We start from the raw sequence: 21,224 nt of genomic DNA on the forward strand, positions 1-21,224 counted from the left end.
CTTGGATCAAGCAGAAAGTATAGTTTTATTACAGACTTGAATTATTTGATTAAAATGGAGTCTGTGGGAGATGGCCTTCCCGTAATTCAGAGCTTTCTGGATAATAGTTTTCCGGATGTGTAAATTTGCGGCGAATTTCCAAATTCTGATGCCGGCGACAATTAATATGCACCCATTGACTTTAATGCGCGTCAGAATTGACGCCGGTGTAGGCATTGTCGCCGGCGTTTAGCGAATTTTTTGCTGTTTCACCAATTTTGCAGGAAATTCGCTAATTTTGAGGTGAAACAGGAGAAATTTGCCCATCACTGATCCCATACCATAAATAAATATTTATATGTATATTTCCACCAGTTCATACCATCTGCATTCATCACTGAGCACTGTGAACAGAAGTGTCATACCCAAAAGAAATTGATATGTCCAAAACAAATGGCTTTTGTCAAGCCCCAGGAAATGCCAAGTTCTCCTTAATTATGGAAATAATGACCTAATATTCTTAAATTGGCTTGACCCATGGAAAATCTAGGGGGGGCGGTGGAAGCACTCTTAAGGCTAATACAAAATATATTTTTAAGTATAAGGGAAGTGCTACATACAATGCACTTCCCTGGGCCCCTGTCTCATAAGTAATTCAATATAAATGCAAGTGCATATGTTTACAAAACAGGGGTTTTTAGTTACAAAGTTATGATCATAAAGTTGAGAAGCCACCATACCACGTCAAGGTAAACCCCATATGGCGGTCCCTAACTTACTTAACTCAGGTCACAATATAAAAAGATACTTCTCTGCATAATAGCATTACCTGTACACAATGTGTGTTGTGCATTGGTTTCAATCTGGAAGCTAAATCCTCCCCCGCCAGCAAGGGCTTTTTTTTTTTGACCCATGGATGCAAGTCTACAATTGCATTTCCTTTTATACTGAACTAGGCTGAATTCTCTGTGTTGTGCCCGTTACTATTGGAAATCCTACATAAGGAAAAAACCCAGAGAGGGATCTTTATCTCGCTGCTGAGCGGAATAATAAACAATGTATATATTATGTGACATTCATTGGGAACCCACACATAATGTGATTAGGAGGATCCTTGGGAACAGGGTTTAGCACATCTGTCCTTGATTTCATCTCTTGTACCAGTGAAGTGTTCCCACCCTTTGCACCAGTTCTAGTCTGCATCTCGTTCCCTGATAGTCCTTCCTGCTCCCGCCCCCTTACTGACTCTAATTTTCTCTTCCCGAGCCCTGTTTGTTTAGCGCGCTCTCTTTTCTCTCACTCCCCCCAGTTTCCCACACATTACAGTCTGTGTCTCTCTCGCTCTCCTATTCTTCTGCCTTCACCTCATGTCAGATTCCTGCTGTCCCAGAGCCTCTTTCTCTCTTCCCATGCCAATTGTCTGTCTAGTTGAGTTCTGTATTCAGGCTTTCCAAGCACCACTGAGATGAAAAGATTACTACTGCCATTAAGCAACATGGTGCCTCTGAATGTTTTATAGCGGTGCAATCTGGCGCGGTGTAGTTCCTGTAAACCCAAAGCATTTGCCATATTGGAAAAAAAAACGAGAGAAAAAAATTATTTGGATTAAGAAGCAATATGCAGAATTAGAGTGTGTATATCCATATATTTAGCTATAATAAAACAGATTATTTAGTTCTTCATAAGAAGATAAACCTCACATCCATACCCACACTCAATAAACACATATTGACCTGATCAGCAAATTGCATTGCATGAGCTGCTTACAAAGTGCACCTGGAGGGGTTGAAGTGCACTAAATGTACAATAGAACACACTGAGGCTCATTTACCATTGTAATAATATTAAGATGTGCTTCCCATGGTGCTGAATAGATGCTCACGTTGAGCCTATTATGTGAATGCCCGTAAGCTTTTATGGTTTGACTCCACCCTTCCACAGGCACTTAGATACTATCATGTTGAACTATTTATTATCCAATTTTGAAGAGCAGTCTTAGTTTAAAGCAGGGACTAGATGGATTTTTGTCATTCTTTCTCCTTTAACTATTGTGGGTTTTCCAAAATTGTCATCTTGGGGGCCCCATGCTGACTGATGTCTACTTTGTGTAATTAGGAGGACATAGGTCAATTAGGGACACAGCTAAAGAAGTTCCAAAGAAAACTCAACCTAAATCAAAGATGCCCAACCTGTAGCCCTGTGGCTGTTGTTGAACTTCAAAGTGCATCACCCTCCAACTGGCTCTTTGTTCACTGCCTTTAAGCTATCCCTGATGTAATTGCATTGGGTGCAGTCATTAATCTAGACTCGGGGTACACAACTTTTTTACCCATGAGTCACATTCAGATGTAAAAAGAGTTGGGAAGCAACACATTAAAAATGTTCCTGGTTAAGACAAAATAAGTGTGTTGATTGGCCATTTGGTAGCCCCTATGTGGCTCTGTTTGGCAGTACACCTGGTTTTTATACAACCAAAACTTGCCTCCAAGCCTTGAATTAAAAAATAAGCACCTGCTTTGTGGCCACTGGGAGCAACATCCAAGGGGTTGGGGAGCAACATGTTATTCACAAGCCACTGGTTGGCAATTACTGCTCCAGACGAAACCACTGGAGATTATTCTGCAGGCAGTTTTATATAATTTGTTCACAAAGGCTCGACCCCTGCAAAGTCTTTACACTGCGTTGTAGTCCTGTATCAGCCGTGATTTATACTAACCGATTAACCCCTTTGCAATAACTCTGAATGACATCCTTGCAGTCTGTTGTTTCAGCCAAATGCTAAATGGTTGTTCTCTAATTAATTTTCTTTGTCTCACTATTCTTATCGATTTACATTTTGTTTAACAACCCGACTAAACACCGTATCTTGCAGCTCTAGTGTAAACAATACTGTTATCCCTGCTTCCCCCTAGAGACTTCTGTTCAGCTGTCTCAGTCTGAGCGGCAGTTACATCCGTAAAGGAGAATTCAACCTCTTTCCCAAAAAACCTCTACCCACCACCGCACTTAGGCCCCCCTCCCTCCTCCCCCCCAGCCTAGTTGCCCACCTGGCAAATGCCCTTAACTTTATACTTACCCTTCAGCGCAAATTCGGGCATCGGAGTTCACTGCAGCCATCTCCATGTCTTCTTCCGGTGCTTCGGCATTTACCGTACATTTCGGCGCATGCGCAGTTGTCGCAGACCGGTAAAATACTCCAACTGTGCATGTGCTGCTTTGTCTGTCTCCCACTCATCTTACCGAAGACCCGGAAGATGGCTGCGTGGAACTCCGATGCCTGAATCTGCGCGCGCGGTGTAGGTATAAAGTTAGGGGCATTTCCCTGGGGGCAGCTAGGCTGGGGGGAGGAGGGGAGTCTACGTGGGGTGGGGGGGTAGGGTTTTTTTTGGAAAATGGTTGAATTCTGCTTTAAGGTGGCCATACATGTAACGATCGCCAAACAAGCGGATCTCTCCCCGATATGCCCATATTTAGGTGGGTGATATCGGGCTGATCCGATCGTAGACCCTAGGGCACAACGATCGGTTCATAATGCAGCCAATATGGATGGTCAGATTGCAGGCCCGCATCAACGCACAGATGCAGCCGTGATGCGACAGGATTTTTAACCCTGCTCGATCAGCATCTGCCCGACTTATGGCCAGATATCGGGCAGGGAAGCCCATTGGAGGAACCCACATAGGCCAATAAGCTGCCGACTCAGTCTGTCTGCAGCTTTTTTCAGCCCGTGTATGGCCAGCTTAAGTGTAAAGCTCTGTTACAAATCAAGCTGTGAGATGGGGCTACAAATCAAAATGTTTAACAGAGGAAATCGCTCATCCAGCCCGACAAGCAGAAAATAAATCACCATTTTAACAGCAAGACAATATTTTACTCTGAGCAGCACAAGCAGAAGTATTTGCTTTATGCGGTGTTCAGTATAATAATGTGGCTATCCCTGGAGAGGGACAAGACAGAGATTAAAAGCCTGTAGATCCTAAATTCCTTAATCATGACACTGCTCACCCTAGGAGGGCATAGTTGTTACAGCAATATTTATACATCTGTAACATAGTTCTAAACTAGGAGGTGAAGTAGAGGCTATGGTTTTGTTGAGGCCAAGTTCAGGCCAAAGCTCAACAGATGGAAAATATACGACTGGGAGATCTTGGGAATGGCCCTAAAGCAGAAGGCTCCAGGTTTCAAGACATCCCTGATGGACAGCATTTTTGTCAGATTGCCTGAAGTTCATAATAACAATAATATTATGGCTACATAAAATTTTTTTAGAAGAATGTCTAATTGATAGAAGATTAAACTGCGTGAGATTTGGGGTAAAAAATGGGCTTCCCACCGCTGGTCCTAATTGCAGCACAAGGAGACAGTCTATAAAATGAAGTGTTTTTTTTTAAGAAAAAAAAAAGCCTGGGCCCTTCCACGAATTCTATCAAGCCAAACTGATGATTGGTTTTAATTCTGCATGAAAATCAACTGGATCAGTGCAGTCTGAACAGCCACACAAACTGTGTACATATCTTAACGATATGCCTTGGGGACATTCTGGATATTCTGGATATCCAGCTTGTGTGTGGCCACAAAGGCCGGAGATCAATAAAGGGTTCTCATATTTTTTGGATGGCGTTCTCTAAGGGCTAGAATGGTGGCATAGGTGATTTTTATATTGATTGAGGAATATTAACGCAAATGGGATGTAGTATATTTTTGGCATTTTTTTAAATTTTCCAATTAACTTATGAATGCAGAAAAATCTTTTCAAGGTCCCTCAAGCTTCTCTATTATAAGGCTTTGCTGTCTTAATTGTAGAGTGTATGAGTGTACTCGAGGGTGAAAATTCGCCAGCAACCGCTTCGCACCCATTGATACACTTCGCCAGGTGAAAATTCGCTCAGACAACGCTAATTCATTGGAATGCCAGATTTCGCCATGGGCGCTTGAATGCTGGCGACGTTTCGCTAGCGTTATTTCGGCAATGCGAGCAATTGAAAGCAAAGATGCACTAGCGTTCATTTCTGTCTATCGCAAATTCGATATAGGTCTTGCATAATTTGCATAAAGTGGGAAATTTAAAGTTGAATGGACGTATATGTTGCAGCAAATACATTACATTACTCAAGTCCAGGGAAACTTAATAAAGAAAATAGAGTTGTTATAATGCCCTACACATGAGCCCACTGTATAGTTAAACTTCCATATGTAAGAAAATGTATGGCGGAAGCCGGTTACCCAAAAAAAATGTAAGGAATTTTGCAGGATATCATTCTGAAAAAAGGAAAAGACGCCAGCGTTTTTTGGAAGCTTTATCCACTAGAAAATATGATGTAAGATTGAGGAAGATCTATGCACTCCAATTCACTTCACCTGATCTGAGCTGGTGAACGCAAGTCTGGCGAAAGAGGTAACATTCAGTAAAATCCGCATTTCATTGAATTTGTGGAGTAACGTCCATTCAACAGAGCGAATTGTAGCCTGGTGATAGAGTGCGAATGACGGCTAGCGTCTATCTCTTTCACTCGCAAAGTGACGCCTGCGCCCATTAGTAAATTGGTCGATGTCCCTGTGGGCGGTAACGCTAGCGAATTGGCGCTAGCATTAGCCACTTCACCCTCGAGTAAATCTGCCATATCTACAGTATATAGGTTGTGAGTAAACCAAAGGTGTAGCCTCTGAATTGGAAAGTTCTATTATAGACCAATCTAGCAATGACATCAAACCAGACCATGTGCCCTTGGCTGGGAGGCAATGTTCTCTTTTGGCATTATAGCATAATAGAAGACATAAGGGTGATGTTAGTGAAGTTTGTGGCCATGCAGCCTGGGAGACAGTGGCACCTTAGGTGAAAGCTATGGTTACAGTGGTGAGCAGGGTGAATTGGTTAGCCTACAGAAAACCAGAAGGACATGTCCCACAGGGTCTCAGATCAAAGATAAACATTAAGACCTTATTTAGTTTTTTTGGTCAATGCCATGTGAAAATAAAATCCCATCCATAGAGATGAGTAGTTGCGAAGCGTAGGGATAGTATGGATAAGCCAAGGGTTGTACAGAAATGGTACTAGTTGTTATCATTGGTCGTGGGCTTTTGTATGGCCCCATCATGGCTTCATGCCCTGCCAAACTTCTAGTCTGGCACATACAGTGAAAGTGAGGCCAGCCTCCCAGTGTGTGGACACTGCTGTGTTTACCCTCACCAGAATCACATGTATTCCTTTCATTGTATTCAGGGGAATTTTCCTTGTCCATTATTGTCATCCATATAAAAACCTTTTTTCTTGTAAGCTTAAAGCAAGACAGTCTGTTCTGCTGGTGTGATCCAGGGCAAAACAATATTTGTCGGGGCCCATAATGCAAGACTTGCAGCCTTCAGCCTGACAGGTTGAATATTTCTGATAATTATTCATATTGACACCATCTTGCCTTATTTAATGCACAATAGCATAGATGTATGCCTTTTATTTGCATGATACCATATTGCCTTACTAGGCATACATACTATTGAACAGTTAAAGCGCCTAATCATGACATCTTCCTGCCTTACTAAAAACACTGTGCCAGTATGATGGATATTAAAGCCCCCTTCTCTGAGATTGACTTGGTGAACTAAACACACTGTGCAAAAGTTGCGTCTCTTTCCCATTACATCTTCTTTTCTTTACTGTATTCACTATGGAGCACGCCAACATGCAGTTACAGCCCCCTCTCTAAGCATATATTTTCTTTAAAATCTTTACCCATTTTACAGTCTTAGCTACTTATTTCTTCAAAGCCTGCCCTTGGATCTGCTAATAGTTCTTTGGGAATCCCTCCTCCCCAAAGCACATATATGTTGCACCATAACAACCACACTGAGATCACGCAGCAATCTGACCTTTTCTACTGACTCATTAATGGGAGAAGCAACATCTCAATCAGTTGTCTGCTTTAGACTAGTGAATGTTCTATTCATTGCTTGGGTAAATCATTTTCCTACGCACATTGTTCTAGGAAAGGCAGGTTGGGCGGCAGTAAGTGCCAGTCTTGTATAAGCCACGGCGGGCATCTCGCACTTCATTAGAACAACCTTCTTATTACAGGCAAGCAAGATACGTTCCCATGCTACAAAGAATTCATGAAAGCAAAAATGTCTGAAATCAGCATGCTGTAGCAGCTTGTACAATGTAAATATTCAGCAGCAGACTTAAATGTCAAGTAAGGGAAAATGGGAAAAATACTTTGTATATTTGAACTTTTTGTTGACTGTGACTATAAATCAATATGCAGTGCGTTGCTTTGCAGTACAATTACTAGAATAGCATTTTGTTATACATTTGTAAAATAAGTTACCATATAGCTCTTTTCTCTGACCTTCTCTCGTTGTTGGTGGTCCCTTCTTCTCCAACTTGTGCCGTGAATATTTTGGGGTATGATGGATCCAGACTTCAGAAGATCTAAATCAGTCTATTGGTTGCTCTTCAGACCTTCAGACAGATACAACAGCCAAATGTGTAGGCATATTTCTAACCTTAGTTCAGTGTGGGGGGATAGTCCTTTGGAGGGTGAGCTTGGGTGCAGTAAATATTTGTATATTTTTCTGCAGCAATATAGTCTTCTCTATGGCTCAGCACCCATTTACTTTTACATCTCAAAGTATGGGATTGGGTTATTGGAAAAGGAATAATATTAATTTTATTGGAAATCTGCTCTGGCAACTTCCCTTTATATAGTCAACTAGGTAGGTGTCCCTCGGGATGTAGCTTTATATATTCAATATTTGGTTTGGAAATTAGGGATGCACCGAATCCCGGATTCGGTTCGGGATTCGGCCAGGATTCGGCCTTTTTCAGCAGGATTCGGATTCAGCCAAATCCTTCTGCCTGGCCGAACCGAATCCGAACCCTAATTTGCATATGCAAATTAGGGGCGGGAGGGAAATCACGTGACTTTTTGTCAGAAAACGAGGAAGTAAAAATGTTTTCCCCTTCCCACCCCTAATTTGCATATGCAAATTAGGGTTCGGATTCGGTTCGGTATTCGCCCGAATCTTTCACAAAGGATTCGGGGGTTCGGCCGAATCCAAAATAGTGGATTCGGTGCATCCCTATTGGAAATAAAACAAGTTGTCCACATAGTCTGGATAGGAGGAAGCTGGTGTCTAGGTGTTATTTATCCAAACATGATATTCAAGATTCACCGTTTGCTAGCTTGTTCTGTCCTCTGGCCTTGGGTAGGGGACCTGGGAGGTAGTTACAAGGTTTCTGTAATATACAAGGAACTCTTCTGTATCTTCTGTGAATACATTTTGTTTTTTTATCAATATCATTCTAACCCCAAAAAGCTAGCTACATTTGTTCTACACAGGTTGTAGGCAGGAAGGAGCAAATTGTTTTCACTTGGTGTGGTCCTATCTGCTAACCTTGGACTATTGAGAAGAGTAAAATAGGAACCATGGTTTTTAAAGCTTTCCCCTGGGAGTGTAAATACTGCGGGCAGCAGAAGATATCGTTTCAGGAACTGGATGTAGTGACTGTGACTTCTTCCACCTGAGAATATACAGTCAATGTACAGGTATATAAATGAGTGATATCCTAGAAATGACATTCAACCTCTTAAACTGGGTCAGCTGGTCTGTAGATCAGAAATTCAAAAAAAAAAAAATACATCGAATGATAAGTCTAGACATGAACTGCAGAGCCAGAAAGGCTGTAAATATGAAGCTACCCAACAGGCGTAAATGATCATATGGACAAACGCAGGACATAGGATGCATAAAATGGTGTGTGTGTGTATATATATATATATATATATATAACAAGAATGTTGGAGGAAGCCAATCTGTTCATCAAAGGATCCAGTGAGAAACAATGAAGTTTATTGAGAAGTGATCTTAACAGCGTCACAGTAGATGGAGAGAGAGGGGGATAGGCAGATGAGTCTGGTGACAGTTACTTATATTGGGTCAGAAAGGATCACAGGCTTGACTCAGAAACAGATGAAAGCAGTTGATAGGAGGAGCAGGACTCAGAAAGGGAAAGATTAACTCTTACTGACAGGCAGTGACATGAAATAAAGGGGGTTTAGGCTCCGACATACTGTACATGACGTATTTCTCACTACTCCCATTCAGTTTCACAAAGAATTACTCTCAGCCCCAAGAACATATTTGTGTGGCCGCATTTGTCTTATTTACATTCTGCATTTATCAGACTATTTCTGGCAGTGACCTTTCTGTCTTTTCTTACTTCTAGGAATGCCATTAAATAACATCCCAAGACTGATTCAGAGCAGGCATTAGCCACCCTTGATAGCTCCCATTCTCTCTCCCAGTCACTTTGTTCCTCTTTTTTTTGTTACTGAAATTCTTTCTCGCAGCTAGACATTCCATTCTAAGGTTCCTGCATGGCTGGGGAGAACATACAAAGTCATGCAGATAGTGGAATTAAATCCAGCATTCCAGCACCACAAGACAACATTGCCAACCCAGGTGCCACAACAGAATACAATGACAATAATGACTATTCATTGCTTCCTACTTGGCTAACAGGCTTCTCCTGTTTCAGCACAGTAATTCCCAAATGCACAAAGCAATGTCCATACAGAATGGGTTTGCAGATATGAGAGTGGAAGAACTTGACTGTTTTGATCATGGAAGAGAAATGGATTTTGCCATAGCCTCAATTTAATGGGATACTGACGTGTCAAGGGCATTGGCTTCAGGCAGAAAATTGTTCAGTAGTCATTTTGTATCAACTCATGTCTTCATGTCAGGGAGATACAGTAACAAAACAAGTGTGATATATTTTGACTGTCAAAGATCACTGGAAACATTAGATGCATATGCAATAAAATTCTTTATTAAACTTGCTTTGATGTAGTTACAGCATGTTCATGGTGAAATTAAAACCTATCATTTCTGGTCACCTATGAAGTCTTCATTGTATCCCATACTGGCTTTATTTTCAACTCAAATTTGTCCATGATGCTGTTCCCCCAAACAGTTCTACTCATTAACAAAAGTAAGACCCAAAGAGTCTTACTCTTTGGATCTCAAAATTAGTTGTTGGCTAAGGTTTTCTGGATCTTTTTTATTGGGTTTATTTAAGCAAATTTCCCCAAGTATTGCATACAAACCATCCTTACCTTTAACAGTGACAAACTGTAAGGTATTAGTTGCTACTTGCGCTTTCATATAGTTTCAATAAACACTTCTGTTGAATTGTTTGCAAATTTACCCACTGATGCTGGTGAACCTTGGAGCTACTGCCACCCAGAACTTGGAGGAAATTTCAGGATTCCCTCAGCATGCTGTGTCAATAGGCATTATGGGGAAAAATACTGCATTAGAAGAAATAAAATAATTATTTAAGCTCAATATTACACTCTGCACAGTGAGAGTAAAGAAGCCCTCTCGTCCTCACCAAGCAGGTCTTAAAATGTCTAAGCACAAAGATATCCACCATTAACACAAAATGCAGACAATCGAAAAATAGGACATGTGTGCCATGAGCTGAAGGCACGTGAGGCAACTTCGGGTGACTTCAGAAAACCGAAGCGCAACGTATGCCATTCCACCGGGATTCACATTCTTGCCGGCGGGAAGGCATTTTTGGGAGATTAGTCACCCCGCAGTGGAGACAATTTGTTGCTTGGCCACTAATCTTCCACTGTGCTACCACCCTAAAAGTGTGGCACACGTGAAGAAATCGGGGGAGATTAGTCACCCAGCGACAAATCTTCTCTTCTTCAGGCACAAATTTCCCTGAAATGCCTTCCCACCATCAAGAATACAAATTCTCATCGGGATGCCATATGAATCGCTTCTATTTCCGAAGTCCCCCGAAGTTTCCTCGGGAGGCAACGTCGGCAATGTTCGCCATCCCACTCGTATTCTTGCCGGCAGGAAGGCATTTGGGTAGATTAGTCACCCGAAGTAGGGGAGATTTGTCGCTGGGTGACTAATCTCCCCCGAATCTTTATGTGTGCCACCACCCTGAAGGTCCAGATAGTATTTAGCTCCATGCTCTAGGGTTACTAATTCCCCTTTTATCTTGGGGGACTATTTGATGTCTGACATAGGACAAAGAAAGTGTTGTGTTTCCTCTGCAGAAGAGACGCTAGTGGATTGTGACATACATCAAGGGTCAAGACAGACAATGCTCAGGGGACCATTCTATTTACAATAATGTGCCAAGAACAAAAAGTCACCCTTTAGGATGAAAGAGGCCGTTTCCTTTTCAATAAAGTGAACCGTTCATCCATGTGGCAGCAGTGCTGTTTGTGATGCTCTGATATGTGCATATGAATGTACATCTGAGCAACATACTGTAGTTATGCTGTACCTAAATAAAAGATTGTATAAATGTAGTAGTTAGTGAACTGCAACTCCCATCATTCCCAATGGCTCTAACAATTGGAGAACCATAGTTGGTGACCCATGGTGTAAAACCTTGCTTGTGGCTCATTGGCTTAACTCAAACACAGATGTAGATTCCCAGGCTGTTTAACTGGCTCCCAAGCTGAGTTTGTGCCTGTGCAAAACGAGCAGCTCCATTCGTTCGTGTATTTATATTCTTTGTAAGTCCAATGTATCTGTTGACATTGCCTCAACTCAAGCTGGCCAATATGGTCCCTCTTTCAAGAGAAAATACGTTTTAAAGCAGTAAAATAAAACTATACTATTTTATACAATAATTCACATTGTTTTCAGCTAAAACTACCTTGTATTTTTTTATACAAAAGACTACACTCAGTGCTTAGGTGCCAATTATCCTTTGAAGAATGAAGATTAATGAAGACAAGACTCTAAATTGCCTACATTTAGTGAGACTTTCTATGACCCCTTCCGGTATAACAATAGACCCTTCCGCCCTTCTAGTTAATCACTGCGAGTGAGAGTATTGCACTAAGAATCACTGTAATTAATCTTAACGGAAGTGAATGTGTCCTTGTTGCATTGTGCTGGGCCATTTCATTAGTGTACGTGTGTAATGATCCTCCCTCAAGCTCCACCCACATTACTGTCTAAAAAAAGACTAAATGCATGGGGACAATCTTCGTTTGGTTAATCCAGCAAAGCAATTAAGTGAATGTGGGTCAATACTATAGGCACCAGGGCTGGAATTATACATTAACCTGTAAGGAACCAGTTCTGATGTGGTTCTGTAGCCTTAGTACTTTATGCAGTGTACACTTAACTAGGTCTCAGGAATTAGATTGCAAGCTCTTCAGGAGGTTTCATTGTGTCTGTGCACAGCTGTATACAATCATAATAATTCTTTTGAAGGGGGCAGGAGACTGCTAAATCCCATCCAAATCCTGTTTATTAAATGACTGCAAACGCACAGAATTTTTGAGATTTTTGGAATGTTTCTCCCTCTTTTATGAAATATTCATGTGGATGTGAGAAATGAAGCCGCTCGCTGGGAACTAGTGACTAACAGAAGAGCAACAGAATGTTTGAAACTTTTTTGGCTCGGCATCGCCTCTAACAGCTGAAAATAATAACAGGGACACATGGAAGCTTTGAGCTATTGCAACACAACAGGGCACAGATAGGGAGGCATAAAGGGCTATTTGTGACTGCAAGTGCAGTATGCAAAGTGCAATTTCAGGTGCAAATTGTCACTTTTTTTTTGCATAATTTTTTTCAAAAAATTCAAGTTTAAGAATGACCATTACTGCTGAAATTGCTTCTGACTTCCGGTTTTATAGCCACGCGCCTGCTCACCCCAAACCTTTTGTGACGTCATCGGCGGGGCAGGTCGGCACTGCTGTATAAAAGGAACCCGGATTTGGGCGGGCTGAGGGAGAATGGGTCAGTGTCGGGTGCGAGTCGGGAAAAACCCCAACACGCACATAACTATTGGACTTGGCTGCGGGACACAGGGAAAAATCCCCGTGGGCCCAGGTCTTGTGAGCCTGCTAACCCAGACCTGATACCCACAACTGCCAGCTCCTGGGGGGACAGATTTGAGGCTGGGGCAGGGGACTATGGGTATTTGCATTGGTAGTGGAGGCCCATGGGAATTTTCGGCTGGGACGGGGGGCTCGTGGGGATTTTTTACCAGTCCGACACTGGTAGTAAGTTGCCGGTAATATTTTCAGAAATGGGATTCCAGCTTGGCATTAAAAGGATGTTTGTGCATGATTCTGAAGGAGTAAGTCTGTTGCCCCTATTGATGCAGCCCACTGTGGGAACTCTGCAATTATCACCATACAGGGTGGCAGTAGCTCTGCACTTTCGTTGCATCACTAGGTACAATTGTGTGCAATTCAACAGAAGAGACAAGATGGATACAACTTCCCTTGGCTCAACTTTATGAAATTGCAATGAACATATTTGGTCAGAAGTAGCTTAAATGAATGGCATGACAATGCACAAAGATTGTGTCCATGTTAGTGTGACCATGTTTGTATATGACCCCTGTAATATGCTACAGGGGTGTGTCCAACAGCACCCGGGAAATCAACTCCGTTTTCCATTTTCTCTCCAAAGAGTCACTGTGCAGATGATCAGTTTAACTGCTGCTAGGGACAATGCCAGAGGCAGAAAGTTAAATCCAGTGGCTGTTATTGGAAATTGGGGGATAAAACAACAAAGAAAATAATACATATTAGGGTTCATGTTCCATTTAATAATTCTTATAAAGATTATAGAACAGTGGTTCCAAACTGTTGGGCTGCCTGTCTGTAGCAGTGGCAGGAGGACTCATCCTGAAGGCTAATGTGGGTGATATTTGGGGAGAAAGTTATGGTGAACTTTGGGATGACAGTTAATTGCTGTCCCAGATATTCTTGGAACAATGGCTGAATGGTGCTACACCAAATTTTCCTCATATGTGTCACTGTGTTATGGACTAAGGGAAGCCTTGACCAAAGGTCCACCTTCAAAGAGGAGAAGTCTGACAACCTCTGGTATAGCTTATGAGGGTCTTGCTTACTCTTTACATAGAATGTTTCTTCTCAATGTATTTAAGATGAACATTAAGGCTAATGGAAGGCAGTGTGATTCTGAGCATTTTGTAGCTTGGTGGGAATGGATCACACCCCATCCAAAGTGAAGTTGAATCCAACAGAACCAGGCACATGACATGGTTTTCAGGAATCAAAATCACCCTTTCTGCCATTACCCTTAGGGTATATTTTTAATGGTTTATTCCATCTAAGGTTTTTCCCACAACATTCCTCCCAGCACCCCTTTTTAAATGGAATAATCCCAAATCATACCTATAAATGCTGGGGCTTAGAATATAGTGACTTTCACAGATCTGTATAGTAGTGAATATGATTATAAAGCCTGCCAAGCTACAGCCCAATATTTTACCACCAACCTAAAGTAAAATAAACATGAATCTTGGAGGACAAACAAAATCAATGCAAAATCAAAAATAAATGGAAGATGCCAATGAGTAACCCAATAAATAGGTCATTCCAACTGCTAATGCCGCCTGGTGATGTTGTTGGTAGATATGTACAACAGCTGGAGGGCTGCAAGTCTGATGCTCCTGCTTTAAATGGTAATGACATTTTTACTTGTACTTTGTCCTGATGGCTTTTCTTGTTGTGTCTCCCTCAGGCTCTTCTGTTTTTAGCCAGTATTGCTGGACTTTGCCTGGCCATCAGCCTCATCTTAATCTGCGTGTATTTAATCAGATTCTGCTGCTGCGCCTCTCAGGAAGATGACGACTCCAAGAACCATCGTGTCTGCTGTGTCACCTGGAGCTGTGTCGCTGCTGTCATTATATGTTGGTGAGTGACCCCCCTCAGCTGCTAAAACAAAGATACAACGTTTCTAATATTTTATTAAACAAGAGGCTTTTTGGCAGCGAGCCCAGAATACTCAGCACCTGCACTAAGACACATTTGTAACAATAAGCAAAGATACCATTGTAACTAATTAAGATAAGCAGGTCTTTTGGGAGAACAGAAACTTGCAGCTTAAAGCGCAATTCATCTTTATTAGCAAAACTGTAATAACACATAAATCATGACACTAAAATCCCCAGAAATGTGTTTAGACTTTCCATAACCTGCCAAATTTTGTAAAATGGACATGGTATTTAGGATGCTTGACCATCAAATGGGTGTGGTCTAAAAAAATTTAACTTTCTGTTTCTCTTTCTGGTTTCAAAATGTTGGGAGGTATGCAAATCTGGGTTTTTGAATGATAAGCCCAAGCATCCAGGGTCGGACTGGAGATTTCAGGGCTCCCTGAGGCTGCACATTGTACCCTCCTGGTAGTCCCCCGGTGCCCCTCCGACCTCTAAATGTAACAAATCGCATGCACGTAAAACCACATGCGCAAAAGATGCAAAAATGCGCCCATGCACGTAAAAGTGCACAAACAGGCCAGCAACGGGGGGCCAGGTCTGGGACGGCGGGGGCCCATGAGGGCCAGGGCCCATCATTTTTTTTGCCCAGTCCGACCATGCAAGCATTCCATGAAAGGTATCCATCAGGACAGTGGCACATGGGGCAAAAAAAAAAACAATTTCCTTTATTATAAATGGAGAAAAAGTGGCAGCTGTGAGAAAAACTCCATAGATATCATTTATGACTACATGTGGAGTCAGTGCCAGGCCTACAGGTGAGGGCACCCAAGGTAAGCCCCCCTCAACATACACAGCAGCACATAAACTTCAGAGAGATTTGATGTGCCAGACTTGCAGAAGGCCAGAAACTAGGGAAGTACAAGCAGAAGAGGTTTGCCCCCACAACACCTTTGCACCCTAGGCATGTGCCTCTTTTCCTTACCCCTAGTTCCAATTCTGGTTAAAAAAAATGGCAGTGTGGTAGCTCCCCCTTCCAAGCCGGTTACTTGCTTGTTCGTTGCAGTAGTGGTGCGACCAGATGGGGCAAAGAGGTCAAGGGCCTATGAGTGTGCCCAGGCACTCCCCTGATGAATTTTTGCCCGGCATGTTGGTGGTACAGCGCTGGTCTCACATCAGTACAGCTATAATTATATACATGCATTAAAATTACTTTGAAAAGAAAGTGCAGATTTGCCTTCCCTAATGGTTCAGTAGGACTTCTGACCCCGCCGTTTTGCCGTAACAGAGATTAGTTTATCACAGGATAACTGCTAAAGCTTGAAACACTTTCAGAAATAACCTATCACAATCCCATGCAGCACTGTGGAGATTAAAATATATTAGCCCCAGGGAATAAATCCCTTCACATAGTACTTGGATTTTAATATGCTGAGAAATGAAATGTTCAAAGGGTGAGGTCAGTTACCCAAAACAGTTCATTTGCCAGTTATATACATATTTCTGAAAATAAAGCTTAAGAGAAATCAGATATTTGCATTAAGGCACTTGGCACACACTCACATTGCCCAACTGTGGCTTGCCATTTACTGGAATGGAATCTGTCTGACACCAACAGTTACCAGCGGATAAAAATATAATATAGTGCCTATGAATAAGTGCCCATCTCAGATGCAAAAGCATAGTGTCTGTGTTTACACTGGCTAAAGGGAGGAGGACAGAGATCAGTTAGATCGGTAATATCCAAACATGACCTTTGGTGTTGCTCTCAGTAGCTTCAAAGCAGGTGCTTATTTTTGAATTTCTGGATTAAAGCAAAGTTTGTAAGCATAGTTCACATGGGGCTAACAAGTAGCCAATTATAGCCCTTATTTAGCAACCCCCAGGAATGTTTTATTAGATGGTGTGGCTCCCCAACATTTTATTCATTTAAATGAGGCTCATGGGTAAAAAAAGGTTAGCGGACTCTGAGTTAGATGTCAAGTTCTGCTTCCTTTCAACTCCCTCTTCAACTATCACCCATTGCAGGAAGAAGAAGAACAACAACATGCTCAATAAGGCGTCATTTATCTAGTTGGGTCTGGGTGGCACTGGGACTGTCTTGCGTCTCTCTCTTCCCAGCTGAATTAACAATAGATTCCTTGTTCCCATCTAGATCAGAGAAGGAAACGGTTTCCTTTCTCCCTTTAATGGTACACCCTTTCTCATGGCCTGTAGGACTGTTTATTCTAACTCCCTCCTTCATAACAGATCTATATAATGTTTATATTCATTGATCTTTCCTTTCAAGAAGAAGAAGCAAGATGTCCTGTGGGCATACCCACATCCTAGAGAGGAATTATGTGTGTTGGGGAACAATCGTACAGCCATGTTGTCAAATCATAAAAGGCCTTTAATCTGCGTGTCATAAACTAGTTCAACACAGTAAATCAGAGGGCAAGTGGTGGATTGGTTTTTGGAATTTTCATTTTCATTTGTTTTATCCTTATGCCTACGGAAATTATAATAGCCAATCTGATCCCTAAATGATACAAGCTAATAATGTTTGGAAATGAAACAGGATTTGATTTGTAAGTTTGTTAAAGGAGAAGGAAAGCTACGGAGGCATTTTATTGCCAATAGATTAGCTGCAATAGTGCAAGCTAGAATGCTATATTTATTCTGTAGAATGTTTTACCATACCTGAGTAAAAAGCTCTAGAGACTCTCTATTTGTTGAGGATAGGAGCTGCAGTATTAACGTGGTGTGACATCACTTCCTGCCTGAGTCTCTCCCTGCTCTGGGCTCAGATTACAGTAGAAAGGGAGGGGAGAGGGAGAGGAGCAAACTGAGCATGCTCTTGCCCAGGGCAATGAGGTTTAAGCTGAAGGCAGGAAGTCTGATACAGAAGCCCATGTGTACACAATAGAAGGAAAGAAATGCAGTGTTTCTTTTGACAGGGGACTCAGAGCAGCACTACTTTGGGGGTTTACTGGTATATTTAGATGGACCTTTCTGATAAGGCTTATGTAGTTTTAACCTTTCCTTCTCCTTTAAGGGAATTAGGGTTTTGCAAAGCATCTTACATTCATTATACTGAATGAAAATATTTCAAGCCTCTCTCTATCATGGGCCAGTACGACATATATGCCATCCCCACCCTAACAAACTTTAATGTCTACTATAGGCACTTTTGTCTTTAGGTTGAGCCTCAGGTGCCACCAGGACCATCCAACTTAGAAGCTTTTACAATATACCTTAAAACCAACTTTATATGGGAATGCAGGCCAGGCACTTGGTAAAACCTGTAAAAACACTATTCCTTGACCTTATCAGTGAGACTGCAACAATAGACTTGCCATGGCATACACTTGGCAGCCATGTTAGAACATGGCAAGTTCTTCAACTTGACAACATGAGCAAGCTAGAACTTATGGAAGAAGATGATGTACATGACAGATAACTGCAGTGGCTTATAACACTACTCCACCCACTGAAAAAAGGTACATGTCCTGATACAGAGCTGTTAATCTTAGATGGATAAGACATAATGCTCCGTATTACCTGTATATAATATTTCTAGTTAATTTTACCCAATGAGTCCTGATTAGGTTTCCTACGAAAATAGGCCATGCCCAAATCATGGCATTCCATAAAAATAGGTCACCATCACACCTTCTTCCAATGACATAGATGCTCCGATATATTGTGTTGTGCCATTGGTGATGTCAACAAAAAGTTTTCTCCATCTTAATTTCACTTCTTAGGTAAGAAATGTTCCTAGAAGCACTGCTGAATCAAAAAAATACACAAATAAGTTCTTTTCACAAATTAGTGGGACAATTTGGGTGCTAGAGGAGACTAAGACCATGGTAGGAGGGAATTCATGTGTCAATTATTTCAACCATTGTTTCAACAGGCCATTTTCATTTTCCCTGCCGTATTCGCTTAACTGTATGTGAATCTTTCGGAATTTGCATTGCTACATTATGTCGTGGTCTATTTCAGATTAGAGCTAGTCAGAAAAAGGGTGGGACTGAGACCCCCTTTCTATTATTAGAGACACATTTGAAGCAGCTGAGGTTAAAAGGGGCAGGACGGGGTCAAGAATGGGGCTGCTCTGAGCTGTATGTGCAAACTATGTTCTCAGAAAGAATGACAGGGGGAGAATGCTTAGCCTTCTGCATGAACAAGGGATCTCATTCAGGCAAGTGCAAAATATTCACGGCCTCAGACAATGCCTTCTCTGTGTAAACCGTCAAAAAAGAACCCGAGATAACAGCGCAGACTGCGGCTGAATATCAATAAAACTCATTAAAAAAACACGTCCCCCCTTTGCATTTTTAGCAACAGAAATGAGCTTTATATTCTGTGCATGTAGCCCCATACAACTGTAACTATTCTCTGAAAAGTGGGGGTTTGACTTGTCAGTAAGGGGGCCTGCTTGCTAAATTGGGAAACTGCCAATTTATGATGACTACCTATTTACTTGAATGGCAGTTTGCTTGGTTGAGACATCTTGCTGAGCCAAAGGACTGCCTACTTAGTTGGGTGGCTGCCTGCTAGGAGAATTGCTGCTGTGTAATTGTCTAATTGGTTGAGAAATTGCCTGCTTATCTATGAGACTACCTGTTAATCTGAATGAGTGCCTGCTCAGCTTGCCTGGCTGCCTGGGTTGCTCACTGGTTGATTGAATAAAGTTCTTCTTACCTTGAAATCTTCCTCCGTAGCTGTGAAATTATCCTTTTATCTTGGGAATTGAACTCCAGTGGGGTTGCTTGCTTGTTTGATGGATCGCCTTTGTATTTGTTGACTGCTTACTCATCTGGTGTGCTTTCCACTTATTAGTTTAATATCTTCTTGCTTAGCTAGGCATCGGGTAGAAGAAGAGGGGGTGCTTAGGAGAGCCCTGCTAGTGATGTAGTTCTTGTGTTGAGGATATGATAAGAAAATTTTTATTTGGTATCACAATGGATTATGTATTGCAGAAACATTCATTTGTAGTTGCCTGCCTGTTGTTCCTCTGGCTGTGGTTCTGAAAGAACAGCTCCTTTTCTCTACCCCACACTGCATGCTTTCGTCTTTAGGCATAGGAGGTTGACTGGGTATTACCAACTGGTCTTTTACCTAGAAGATGTATTAGAGCTCACTTACAAGATATCATGTCTCTCTACATGCAGGATTTGTGCAAAAGGCAGTTGTTTTGTTAGATTGTGTTTGTACTGGAATTTACATTAATTAATTTATAATTGACTAAGCTCTAATACATCTGCTAGGAAAGGAAGCCCCCCCCTATAAGATATATTGGATCTAACTGTCAATGAATATCTGACACCCAACTGCTGCATGAAGACAGAATGAAGAGAAACAGATGCTGAGAGAGGAATAGTGAAGATAAACGTGATTATTTCAGAAACAATGCAGAATATTTAATTGATTGTAGTTAGAAAGTTTCTTATTTCAGTATGATGAAGCTTAGATAAAATTTTCATTTTCATGATAGTTTCCCTTTAAAATATATATTTCTCCATTTTGTGACCTTGAAGTCCATCTGCAGCCTTCTATCAAATGTAGGCAAAGTACTTCACTATATCAAAAGTACTATAGGGGGGAACAGGCCTGGACTGGGAGTCAAAATAGGCCCTGTCATTCCAAGTACACAGAGGCCCAAACTGCCTCCTACCAGCCCACTATATGGTAACTTTTATGGAGCCGTACAGCAGCCCCTCTGGCATTTGCCCGAACCCACAGATTGCCAGTCCAGGCCTGGGGGGGAATCCATAGTGTTTCCCACTTAGTTTGGGTTCTGAAAGAACAGCTCCACCTCGCTGACCTTCTGAGTACTTGCATTTTAAAGGAGAACTAAAAACTGTTCACAACAATCACACTGATGCTGACTATAGTTTATATATAGAGTATAGTCTAGTATAGTCTTGCAATCAGGGTCTGACTGGGGGCCCACCAAGGCTGCTGCTTTAGTGCCCCCCCTCCCATAGTGGTTAAGACACATTAGGCACCTCTGCTCCACCAACGCAAACTCTTGCCCATTGCCAAATGGATCCAGAGCAGGGGAGTCTAATTTGGACTGGGCCCAATGGGATTAGTCTAGCAATCAGAGAAAAAAGTATAAATTTACAAGAATACAATATATAAGTGCTCTAGTACAGTTACCCATTTGTACTCATCATTTTCTAACGCAGGAGACTGAGCAAAATTACAAAAAAAGTAGTGATTGGCTGGTGTGGGTAACTCCACTAATGTAATTGAGCAAACACATTAGTAAATTAGTACACAGTAATAGCAACATTAATTATACAATCAGCTCTTAGTATTTCCATTTGTCAAATATAAAGGAAAGTTAAAAAATGAAAAGTAACAAAGTAGAAGACTATTGAATGGAGTCGCCGTGTGCAGAAAATATAAATGATATAAAGGCAGAAATGTAAAAAAGAGCTCATTATATTTTGTATGAAAGCGCAGCACCGTATGGCTGGGACTGGCGTACATTTACTAACCCACTGAGCTT

The 21,224-nt window shown here is 41.7% G+C and overlaps 1 protein-coding gene across 2 annotated transcripts in view; it reads left to right on the forward strand.

Moving 5' to 3' along the window:
* Positions 1–21,224, forward strand: part of ttyh1.L (tweety family member 1 L homeolog) — a 91,385-nt gene that overhangs the window by 24,565 nt on the left and 45,596 nt on the right. For both annotated transcript variants that reach the window (XM_018224552.2, NM_001093946.1), the window contains 1 exon segment: positions 14,527–14,699. In XM_018224552.2, the coding sequence (XP_018080041.1) occupies positions 14,527–14,699 (173 nt within the window).

This window comes from Xenopus laevis, chromosome 7L (assembly GCF_017654675.1).
Source record: "Xenopus laevis strain J_2021 chromosome 7L, Xenopus_laevis_v10.1, whole genome shotgun sequence".
NCBI classification, from domain to species: Eukaryota; Metazoa; Chordata; class Amphibia; order Anura; family Pipidae; genus Xenopus; species Xenopus laevis.